Genomic DNA, 12,529 nt, shown 5'->3' with positions numbered 1-12,529 from the left:
AGTAGTAAGGACACGGCAAGGTTTGTTTCTGGCTTTCGCGCATCGAGTGCTGCCGCGATCGGACGGTAAACGAAGTAAACAAGCTTTTTTTTTAATACCCTGCGTTTGTATGCTACGGCCCTTGGAGCGCGGGCACAGGTGGACCAGAACTTCTACCAGAGTTGAAAGCTCAGCTAGTTTAAAATGGTTCATGACTAGAACTGTGCACAAAAAACGGGACCAGAGAGAAACAGGACAAAAAAAAAAACGCACACAAAAGCGCACAAGAAGCGTAACCGTTGTGTGTGTGTCTCTTCTCTGGACCTTGTTTTTGTGCGCAGTTCCAGTCAAGAACTTCAACATTTTTACTGCATGAGGCTGACAAAGAGACCTCTTGCCTTCATCCCGCCGTCCAAAGCTACTTACAAGCTAAAAGTAATTGCGTGGTGGCTAACCAGGTGAGAACCAGCTGGATTGTCAAGAATGCTTGTTCGCTATCACTTACATTGAGGATTGTAAACCAAAAAAAAGTTGGGTTTAAATTGGGTTTAAATTCAAACAGCTCGCCTTTCAAAGCTCCAAGAAAACTGCTGGATACACATAACAAGCGACGCCCGTTAGCTGACAATGACCATGCGTGTGGTTTGCGCAGTCTTCGGTGAAAAAAAAAGTCAAATTTCAAGAAGCAGATGTAGCTAAGCAAGTTTACAGGCTTTCTGATGGTGCCCGGTTTGAACAACCCGTATTGTACCTCGAATCATCACGAAACTGGTGTTCTTACATAACAGACACAGATTTCAGGTGTGTCAGATTTCGAAAAGAAGAGGGCCTCTCTTCATTAATAAATGTGCTGGACAAGTATGTGATAAGTCGTATACAGCACATAGTATTTGCTGGCGCTTTATAGGCACCCTGCACCGGACAGAGGCCGCTGTGAGCACCGCGCTTTTCTCAACAAAGCTACCAATAGCGCACGCTATAGGGCGTCGATAAAGAAGGGGAGATTTCTCGACTGCCTGCAGCGTGCCGTGCCTATGGTCTACGGGTCTGAGACTGAAACAAGGCGTAAAGATACCCGTGAGGAACACATCGGCTACTCCTTGCCTTTTATTTGTTACCTGCAACCTGATTGGTCGGCTAACATCTTGTCATCTGCGCCACTTTAACTGTTAGTTCGTCTCGGCTTTTGTTATGACATTATCCCAGCTGCCTTCTTTGTGTGAGCACCCGCGGCTTGGCTCGTGATAATCAGCTGTTGATATTTCGAGCATGGGGCTGACGCTTACGTAGATTGAATTAATGTTACCAACAGAGGCCGTGATGAGCACGGCATCTTTCACGACGGAAATGACGGCCCAAATCACCGGGATATGGAAAATGGGGCTGCTGCTTCCAAGTCAAACATCAGCGCAACGAGCTTATGAATCCCGTTCTTGAAATGAGTATTCACTTAATAAATTCTTCTCATATCATTCCCATTATTGCCCCTTAATTCGAATTGTCAATATCTGACGGATAGTAATGCAGGATCGACAGACATTAAGGAGCGAGCATGCTAGGCCATTGTGCTAATTATCACTGAATTTGTTTGGATATGCAGCTGATAGATAGTACACAGAATTCCACGAACGATGTGTGCCACCCGTTCTTTATCGTCATTCCAGCACATGGGAAACACACGCATAATCAAGCGAAACCTGAAGACGTGTAACGCAGAACCTCAAAGATGGACATGAGGGGATGATAACAGCCTCCTGGCGTGTATACGAGCTACTTGCCTTTTGTAACGGCCCTCGACAAATCTGTTTTGACCCGCTGGATGTCCGTGATCGTACAGTCACGATGCGTGACTGCGAATTACGTATACCATCAGAGAAGCGTATAACGACGGCTTACACAGCTTACGCGCGTGCTCAACGCCTGCGTATACGTATTGTATGGGACAATCGGAGATAATGTCGCGGCACGCAGAGTTGAGCGGCACCGCTAGGCTGCTTATAGTACGCGATGACACCCCCTACCAGGTTCACGGCCGAGCGGATCATGCGCGCGTGCCGGTGGCGGTGACTAAAGTTTCCGCAAATGAATCGCAGTTTCTGGCAGAGTAAAGCGCTGCACCGCGTTTTTGTGGCGCTTTTCCTTTCAAACCTGACATCGCCAACAAGCGCACTTCCAAGCTTTGTATATATATTGACAAAACGAACTGACATGACCAGCGCCTACTACGCCGTTGCTACGATGACGGCTGCGCGTAATGACGGGGATATATATGAGGGTTTCAGAAGTTACCAAGCCGTCTACGGAGGGAATATGGTTACAGAAAACGGCTGCAACTTTTGTTGTATCGAAGCTACCCCGAAACAAATTATACGAAAATCAATTAAGAATTAATTCCAAGAAAGTTGTGTATTTGTCTTTATGAGATCAATAGCAAGTCACCATACAAACTCAGTATTGTTAAGCAAATACAGAGCTGTATTTGCATAACAATATTGAGTTCCTATGGTGACTCTTCGCTGGTCTTCCATCTTCGCCGTAGTGAAAGGGCTAAATCTTGTTTGTTTGGCATTGATCCGAAATGCGGTCGGCGACGCACAGAATGTAAGCTGGGACGAGGCTGCATGCAAGCGTTGAGGACACGCGTTTTTAGCATTAAAACCACTGTTAAAAAGGCATGTGACTAAAATTATCAGCCTTGTTTACGAGGCCGTCGTTTGAGAGAACCCGCCCAGAGCGCAGCCAGGACCTGTCCGTTATAGTATTTTCTTGGGCAGGGACTAACTCCGGGAGTTAGTTACGTGCACGCAAGCTGTACTGCGAGCATTTGACAGGAGCCGTTCAGTCAGCTGTCGTTTTCGTTCTAACAACACCATGCGCTCACACAGCTTAGCACTAACATTTAGGGTGGACCCGAGATAATCCTCAGTGACCGTGCCCAGCAGCCATCGGCTTTCACACTGTGTCTTTGTATACACGTACTGCCGCCTAGCAGGTTCGGAGTGCACGAGGTCCATCGTGACGCCTGCCTTTTTGCCAGCGCCATGCAGCTGACGAGAAAGCGATGAGCAAAACGCGCTTCAGTATTGGAAAGTGCTTGATTGTCAGCCCCAACCTGGGGGCCAGCAGATAAACAGGTTCCCTAAGAGGTCTCCGGCACGCACTGCGAAAAGCGCCAAGTCCGAAAACATTTTTAATGATTCTACGGTCTCGTGACATAAAATGCCCTAAGAAACGGAATTGCTCGTATTTAAGCTCCCTCTGGAGTGAAGCGGAGCACATCGCAGGCTAGACGCTGCACTCGGCTAGACGTCATCACTGCGTAGCGGCGCAGTGATTGATTGATTGATTGATTGATTGATTGATTGATTGATTGATTGGGAGGTTTAGGTTTAACGCGCCAACACTTCACAGGCGATGAGGCACGCGGTAGGGGAGGGCTCCGGATTAATTTTGACTACCCGGGGATCCTCGAACACACGGGCGTTTTTGCTTTTCGCCTCCATCAAAAAAGCGGCCGCCGCGGCCGGGAATCGAATCCGCTTCCTTGGGGCTCAGCAGCACAACGCCTTAGCCACTGAGCCACCGCGCCGGGTAGCGGCGTAGTGATGCCGTCTAGGCGCACTGCATGTATAACGGTCTCCTGCCGCGATATACTGAAAATCAAATGCATTGCTCTCTTAAATCCTTACTGTGCTGTGCCGCGACGTTCTCTGAAGTGCAGATTCGTCTACCGCTACAATATTCCCGCTCCAGGCTATCAAGACAGGACTACATGCTTTGCCACCTGGTCGCATCAGGCAACTAATGCATTAATTAGTGGGGAAAGTAGGGAAAGTTCGTACTGGGGTAACTTAGGCATGTTTTCTAGCGCGAAAAAAAAGGCGCGAACACGGAACAATGCGGACTGGACGCGAATTGGTCCCTCGAGTACATTGTCATGCGCCGAACCATGGGATTGTTTTGGAGTGCAGTGTAAAATACCGCAGTGAGGGCACCTTCTGCAGACGTTTAAGGTTGGTGGGCTGATGTATCACACTCATGGGTGTGTGACGCGAGTAAAAGAAAATTTTCAGGAGTAGGTGCGGTAACAAAAACACCACCACCACAAAAAAAAAACAAAAAAAAAAACATGCATCCCGTTAGAGTGCCTGACATAACGAAAGCAAGGAACGTGACAGTAAAAAATACAGCCTGCGGACGTAATCAGCGGGAAATCACTGCTTCTACACTTACAAGTTGTGGGCAGAGTGCATTGCAGTTTGATGAACGGCAGTGGCGTGTAGGCAGGCTGCGTTGCCGGAATGATTATGCGTGGGGTCACCGAGTGCAGCTCGTCTTGAAAAGCCGTTCGGATAGACGTTGCGGAGACAACGATGGAACGGACGCGCAGTTGTCTCGAAGACGAGTTGACCGCACGCAAAGATGATGCCCTACATGAATTGATCAAAAGGGGGTACTGCTCAGGGCTGCGCTTTCGGTGTGGCATCGAGAGTGCGCTGGAAGCACGGGGTTTACGTCACCATAATTATTGCTGAGTTGGCGCAAGGGAGCTCGCCGTTGTTGTCAAAGGCGTTGTCGGAGCAAGCAAATGTACATTTTTTTTTATAATTTGGAAAGCATGCGCAAGGTGCATGACAGTTTCGCAAAGATCCAGCTTTGTCAGTGTTTCGAAGCCGGCTTCGGTTGCACGCGCTGAAACCCTCTCAGTATTAAAGCTGCTTTGAATAGAGAATTTTCGTTCAGGGTAGTACGGTACTAGCACATTTCTGCAGCGCTATGAACCATTCGTTACGATTAACGAAAGAAACATGATCCGCGGAGTCAGCAACGGTTTAGCTTACATGAACTAGCTTTACTTTTCTTTCGCATTAACGATAAGCCGTTTGCTAACCCAAGTAGACGGCCTGCAAATATATATATCAAATCAGAAATGGTGCGTGGCAAGTGTCAAAAGGAAAGCAAACAACAAGATCACCCCGATAGCACGCGGAATAGCGGCACTTCATTTATTTCGGGGCCAGTAGAAGCATACATACAGAGAAATAATAAAAGCCACAACTCATGCCTGCTACTGCATAACGGTAAGAAATAGAGGCAGTGTTGCAGCACTCCGTACTATAATTTTGGAACCATGCTGCGCAACAGGGCCGAGGGTCTATTGTTAGCATTCGTTAGCATGGGCTTCCATTAACGGAGTGACTCTCTTTCGTCTTTAACACCCGTGTGCAGCCAGCGGGGAGCTTATTGCGGGCCTAAACAGTCATCACGGAAACTTATTCATTTGGGTGACGTTACAGATAAAAAATTTGGCCCATCTCCCCACGAGGGGGGACTCGAGTAAATGCGTCGCGTAGGGGGTGGGTGTATTGCGTTAACGTTAGTGTTTGGGGGGTGGTGGTGGGGTGGTAGTGAATGTGTTAACTATTATTGCTTATTACTATTAATTATTATTATTTCTTTCATATATTCATTATTACTTTCGTGATTTTGCGACTCGAGTACCCCCTCGTAGAGAGATGGGCCCAATTTTTCTTTTTTTTGTGACGCAAGAAGTGAAGGCAAGGAGTAGGTTGTTGTAAGTCGTTATTTATTTATTTGTTGCTGTTGTCGTTGTATTGGACGCTGAGAACGACGGCTTTGTGGTCGCTAAAGTGTACTGTTAAGGGGTCTTTAAGCAGTGGTTGTGCGTTGCAGCAACTGGTGAAGACGAGATCGATGCAACTGCTGCCGTGTATCAGCAGCTTCTTGACGTAGTTTGAATGAGTCAAGGATATAAGGCGCGTTCGTAGCCTTTGATTCTGTGTCGGTTTTGTGGCGCAGTGGGAAGAGCACCATGTACCTCGCGTTCCGCCCACAGGGTCGTGGGATCGAACCCAGGCGCCGATAACTATTATTTTTTTTTTATAGTGTAGGGGGAGGGGTGCGGACGGACAACAACGCTGCACCTGTTGTTGAGAGCGAGGAGGGTACGGGGGAGAAACGCGCACCTGCGCCTCGCCGCGACGCGCATGCGCAGTGAGCGTGTGGACGCCGCCGCCGACGGTCGAGGGACATCGTGCGGCTAAGAAACGCTCCGCGTTTAAAAACCCCTTCGCGCCACGCTTTTGTGTGCGCGCGCAACATGTATGCCGGGCTCCTATGAATAACGACGGACATATAGTCAAGCAAGTGCCTAGCATGACGGACCTTGCATGATGCAAAAGGTTAGCTTGGCCAGCCACTTTATTTTTCTGGGCGCCGTTGGGTTGATGTAATGCACAAAAGAAAAAAAATGGCCGCGTATCAGCTCCTTTCGTTGCAAATGTCGACTCAGGATGATAGTAGACTGGCGCCCCTGGCAAGTGGCCTTTCTCTTTCCCACTCACCTCTCATGCTGTTCCTCTCTCGTCTGGTTCATTCCCCAAGATAACACGCTAGATGTTTGCTCAAGAGAATTTAAATTTACCGCGTTCCAGTGTTCCAAGTCGGGTGCCTCGGTGCTAGCGCTGCCGTACGGCGGATACGCGCGTGAATCGAGGCGCGCTATTACAACGTTTATAGAACCACGTTGCTCAACTCCACGAGCCTTCCAAGCGGAACGCGAAACCTATCTAGTGGAACCTTTTGTTGTTGCTGTTTGATTTTCTAGAATGCCGTCAGGTGGCACGGGCAACAGCAGGCGACGGTTTTCTGCAGTTGGTGTAGTATTTTATTTGCTATCGGAAAAAGCAAGCATCCAGTAAATTTGGAATAAAGGAACACTCCGAATATCACTCATGTATTGATTTTCTGTATTTTATTTGCTAAATCTCCTCTTCTTGTTCAGCAATATTGACAAGTATGAACATTAACACTGCACTTGGACGTTTAGATTTTGCTGTGAGTATATATCTGTTTCACTTCGGCCGGCTGGCTGAATCGAGTGACAGACAGATAGACAAAACTTTCCCGTTCAAGTAGCCCAAGAAAGACTATCGTCATTAAAAAAAACAGTTACCAACCCCTAACCTTTAAAGTAGAGGAGTGCGCGCAAAGCTTGTCACCAGTCAGTATAAAACAAACCAGAACTCAAAACACCAAACCAACCGTTAACCCAACCCAAGCACATTCCCATACCCAATCAACCACTGACCCCACCCAAACAAAACCCCGTCCAAACTACAGGCTGAGCTTCACCCGACCTTAAAAGAAACACACACGCACGCACGCACGCACGAACGCGCAAACGCGGACATGCACACACGCACACGCATGCAAGCACGCAAGCACACAAACACACACGCACACGCACGTGCACATGCACGCACACACACGCACACGCAACACACACACACACGCACGCGCACACACACATAGGCACGCGCACACACATACACACACACACACACACACGCACGCGCGCACACACACGCTCACGCCCGCACACATACGCTCATGCCCGCACACGCGCACACGCACGCATGCATGCACGCACGCACTCACTCACGCACGCACGCACTCACGCACGCACGCACTCACGCGCGCACATACACACGCACGCGCGCACGCATGTGCATACGCGCATACGCACATGCACGCACACACACAAACACATACACGCACGCACACACACGCGCACGCAGACGCGCACACGCACACACACATGTACACGCACGCACGCGCACGCAAACACACATGCACACACACGCATGCACGCACATACACACGCATTCATCCACGCTCATTCATTCACGTGAGGCGGCTGCTAACATGCACGGCGAGTACTGTCGTCCAATAATGAAAGGTGATCATGGGAGTGCGTGGCCATTGAAGCATGAATTCTCGGACATGCAAGCTCGTCCAACTGCACGTTTCAAGGTTAAGATACGCAGCAAGGTGGTGCATCCTGTATCAATAGTCACACGTTCGTACAATCAGATTTTATTTTGCACTGTGAATGAGCACACCGTACAGCCTGTGTTTTTCTATTTCAAGTGCATAAGTGATTGGAAAAGTTTTCAAAAATGGAATAGTCCTACAGCTTCATTACGACTGTACGTGTGGACGCGGCCTTTTACAACTGCAAGGTTTCTCTTGCTACCGCCCTTCATCGTGAGCCTGTACATACGATGTCATGTACTTATACGCAAGACTTGGTGAGTTCCAAAATTCAAACAGTGTTTCTGTGCTCGCTGTGCCGACTGTGACCTGAAAGCACCACGCCACTTTCCGAAAATAGTGTGTACAGTTAAACCTGGATATAACGAAGTTGACAAAAATTCGCAATTTTTCGTCACACGCAGGTTTTCGTTACTGCAGGTTTAGAGTTAGGGCTCGCGTGAATGAAGCAGAAACGAAACAATAATGCTGGACATTAGAGATGGTAAACTCAGTGAAAAACTGCGTTATTTGCGCCTCCTGCTTTCCCGTGAACTTAGTTCCTACACGGCATTCCACAAAATCAAGGTCACTTACTTCGCATTCACAACGTAACTTAAGTACCACTCTTGCCATTTGACACTTTTCGGTGCCTTAACCCATTTCAAGGACCAAACGTATGCAGAAAGGGCGCGTTTTCACGAGCGCGATGCTCTTTGCCGCACTCAAAATTGTTGAGAGGGTGGCAGCTGGGAAACTCAATTGGGCGGCGATGTTCTTTCTCGCTGCGGAGACGGCATTTAAAATTGCGAGCTCGTGCGTTCAAAAAGACGAAACTTTTCGTTATCTGGCAGCAGAACTCATCACCGACGAACCGACACCAACAGATGGCACTGGAAACGCGCGACTACGCGCCGTCAGGAAAGCCTAGTACCTAACCAACACCGCACTCACACTGGAAACACACGGTAGTTTCTGGTGCGGGTGAAGTTCGCTAAATTAGTGCGTTTCTCCAGCCGATTTTTCAGAAAAAGTATAAAAGAGAATGGCTCATCAGCGTAGCGAATCCGTCACAGCAAGGTTAACCGTCGCAATGCCTTCGTTACATAGAGGTCGCAAACACATGGGTGTCAATGGGGCTGGCAATGGGGCATTGAAAAACTTCGTTAAATCCACGAATTCGTTACACAGAGGTTCATTACATCCAGGTTTAACTGTATAAGTAAAAAGAATTTCCACGCACGGGTAAGTAACACTGCAGCTGCAGACGCCTATAGTGCAGATGCCTATGGTGAGTTTCTCAATGAACTTAGCAACGCTGTCGTGTTAAAAAGGTCCTGGAGAGTTTGGATTTGAACTAAGAGCATCTGTACAAAAGTAGAGACGGTATCTTGACACCATGGATCCAAACCGCTCTTTGCTGATAACCGATGCTCGAGAAGGGCTCGGTCATGCGTCGAGCCCTTTCCGGCAGGGCTATACGATACCGTGCTTAAAGCATTATTCCATCAGTAAAGCACTGATGCCCCTGCTTCCAGCGTGAGCGAATGATGGTCATGATATTTGCACTTATAGTACCTGTCCTGTCATCCCGTATCCAGTTGAAATGGACCGTTAACTGTGGGGTCGCAGAGCTATGAGGTTCTGCTGGTGATGTCTAGGCGTACTCTTTCTGAAAATGAAGCGAATTTAGAAGTCGTTAGCGTCGTCTGCTTCGCAAAGGAAGCTTTTCAGCTTGGAAAAGCATGTAAATACATGAGCCGTGCTTCATGAGCGCGAGTAGCGAGAACACTTCATGCGAGGCACGACTACTGCGATTCGACCTTCGGTGACGGTGAGCTGTGTCTGCATGAGCTTCGCCTAACGCGTTACAGGGTAGCTCGGCGCTAAAATTTGAGTGATCCTCAATAACCTGCTGGTGGGACAGCCTAGAGTCACTCTGTCTTTCTTTGCCTTCGATTCTGGTAATTCTTGCCCCTATTTCACTCAGAAGGAAAAAAATCATAATTCATTTGTACTTCCGGCCGCTTGAAAGGGACAGACCACTTTTGGTAGCAGTCGTGTAGTAGTCAGTGGTTGTCAAAGTCAGGGAGGGCGGAAGAGAGATGTTTACAACACCCTCCTACCGATATAGCCTGGTATTGAGAGAGAGAGAGAGAGAGAGAGAGAGAGAGAGAGAGAGAGAGAGAGAGAGAGAGAGAGAGAGAGAGAGAGAGAGAGAGAGAGAGAGAGAGAGAGAGAGAGTTGGGGATGAATGGATGGATGGACGAGTGGGTGGCTGGGTGGGTGGATGCATTGTAGGACGTATGGATGGACGGATGGATGCATGGACGGATAGCCTCAATGAACAGTTTAGTCCTATATTAACGGCAGGGCCTGATACTCCGTATGGTAGTGAATACAGTGAAACGAACAAAGGAAAGAAAATAAAGCAAAGGTAACAACAAAATAAATCAGAGGGACAATAAAAATAAATAAGGAATCAGATGATGAAACTTTGAAACACACAAGAAAAAGACTGTGACCTCAAGGTTAGATGACCTCATCCCGTCTTGAGGCAGTTATGAAAGTCAAAAGAGCCGCTAGCGCCGCGTCAGCACGACTATGCCATGATCCAAGGAAGTGTCCAAGTTCCGACGCTCCCCCTCGTCGCAGCCGCGCAAATACCCTGCTCAATCTTTCGTGTTCGGTAGTAAAACGCGGGTAGCCGCAGAAAACGTTCTAATGCCACCCTTCACAGAGCACACCAACAACTGCGGGGAATACGCCCAGCCTGCCTTAAGGAAAAAGCTACGAGTGTAGGCACCATGGAGGCGTAATAGTGCAGGACCCCCAAATCTTATTTTATTAGCCCTCGTTCAAACCGGTAATTACACTGTGGGTCGCTATCGCGGGGTGGCGAGTATCTCAGTGGGTTGTGCCGCGCCGACAGCTGCAGTATCCACTCCAGGTCAGGCACAGCCGCTCTGCAGACTTGGGAATGCGGATTTCCGACAGCTGTAGGCATACCGCGCTTTTTTTTTTTTGGTAGCTGCGTCACAAACAATGTTTCCGTGGATACCAGAGTGACCAGGGAGCCACTTAAGATAGATGTGGTGCCACCAAAGTTAATGGTGGAATTTTGGTTATCGGGAGACATAAAGGAGGCCATGGCCCTGCCCAGAACAGTAAGAGCGGTAATCTCGTAGGGTGTTTCTTTTTTGGTTTGGGTGCCCACCAGGTAGCTAAGCATGTATACCGAAATTCACGCGCTCCCGGGTTCGCATTCTGATGGGGCCCGATAGTGCACACTTGAATATACTGCAATAGTTTCGCTCAAAGGCAACAACGCTACAGCGCAGAAACAAGACATTCCATTTTGCAGTACACTAACACAAAGGCTACTGAACCAGCGACTCGCCATCATTAAAATTAGCTTGGAACCACTAGCAGCGTCTGATTTATTTTCGAAAGAAAATATGTCTTGCGGAATCGAAACGTTCGCCAAACTAACGTGCGACTAATTGGCTTCTGCCTCAAGCATTTCGCCTTTAAGATCTCGACGTAACGGACCCATATCAAAACAGAGGGCGGGAATACGCAGTGCGTCTCAGAAATGGGAAGGCCAGCTCTGATGCTGCCGCAATGCCTCTCGAAATAGCATTCCTGGCGCGCAACTTACGCGTCTGTGGGGTTCATTCCTCGGGGATTTTCGAAGCAGCCATCCTGGGTCCACGGCCTTGAAAATGTCTACTTCGCGCCGATATACACCAGGAGGCGGAGCAAAAGGCAGCTCACGATAAACGGCTGGACGCGCCTGCGGGCAACTGGAGACTGAAAACGAAGATGTGACGCCGACGTCTGGTGATAGTAACGTGAAGCGCGGGATAAGAAAACTACATACCGACGGCGGTCGCGATGCAACTGTGGATATGTACGCACGACCGCCCGCACGTATACAAAATAGCGGAAGAACGAGACAAGATGTGTTTTGTGCAACGCCATTATGACACTGTGAAGTGCCTGGTAAGGCCTCTTTTTAGCGGTCGTTCGTTAACATATTTCTGATGACATCCGCATGACAGCAATAATACCCGCAGCAAAAGAAAAGTGAAAGCAGCAGGCTCGTCATTAATAGCAGAACTGCCGTATGCTAAGGCAGTCGGGAAGGGACATTTCTATAGTTTTTGCAGTTTGGTTCAGCAGTGCAGAGATCGATCGGGACTGTTGGATACTAAGCTTCAGTGGAGACCTTTAACTGAAGTGATCTGGTTTGACTGAACAAAGAATTTTCTCGCCCCATAGATTCCAGGCAGTGACAGTGACATTTTTCGGGAAAGGTCATTCGCTTGAGGTGAATTATAGGAGTGTGTTGACATCAGCGATGAGGTTGGGTTCATGCATAGTAAATTTTAGGGACCGTAATAGAAACTCAAACTAGAAAAGTATACGGCCATATGGTGATTCGGAAACCGCGAGAGAAAGATTAAGTGACTGCTTGTGGGGAACGACCGAAGCTACTCTTAGGCTATGAGGCGCGCCGTAGTGGTGGACTCCGGGTTAATTTTCATCACCTGGGGTTCTTTCACGTGCGCCGAACACTCGCCAAGCGGGCGCTTTCGCTTTTAGCCTCCAAGAGAAAAGCAGCCACCACTGCAGGGATCGCACCCGCGTCTCCTTGGGCTCAGCAGCACAACGCCTACCGCCAAAGAAAGAACAGAGCGCTAGAACATAA

At 48.6% G+C, this 12,529-nt stretch overlaps 1 protein-coding gene across 3 annotated transcripts in view; it reads right to left on the bottom strand.

Annotated features, from left to right (window-relative positions):
* LOC144148872 (uncharacterized) overlaps positions 1-11,622 on the bottom strand; it is a 34,194-nt gene extending 22,572 nt beyond the window's left edge. The window contains exon 1 of one of the 3 annotated variants that reach the window (XM_077680398.1): positions 11,477-11,622. In XM_077680398.1, coding sequence (XP_077536524.1) covers positions 11,477-11,493 — 17 coding nt within the window. In that variant the 5' untranslated portion in view covers positions 11,494-11,622. Of the gene's footprint in view, positions 1-4,212; positions 4,516-9,393; positions 9,413-11,476 lie in introns of those variants that run through there. The other 2 variants (XM_077680408.1, XM_077680394.1) reach the window with 2 other exon arrangements.
* Positions 11,623-12,529: the final 907 nt, after the last annotated feature.

Source organism: Haemaphysalis longicornis, unplaced genomic scaffold (assembly GCF_048455015.1).
Source record: "Haemaphysalis longicornis isolate Haplotype H1 unplaced genomic scaffold, Haemaphysalis longicornis Haplotype H1 scaffold_1, whole genome shotgun sequence".
Taxonomy (NCBI): Eukaryota; Metazoa; Arthropoda; class Arachnida; order Ixodida; family Ixodidae; genus Haemaphysalis; species Haemaphysalis longicornis.
The sequence above is the reverse complement of the archived record's forward strand: the minus strand, read 5'-3'. Positions and strand labels throughout refer to the sequence as shown.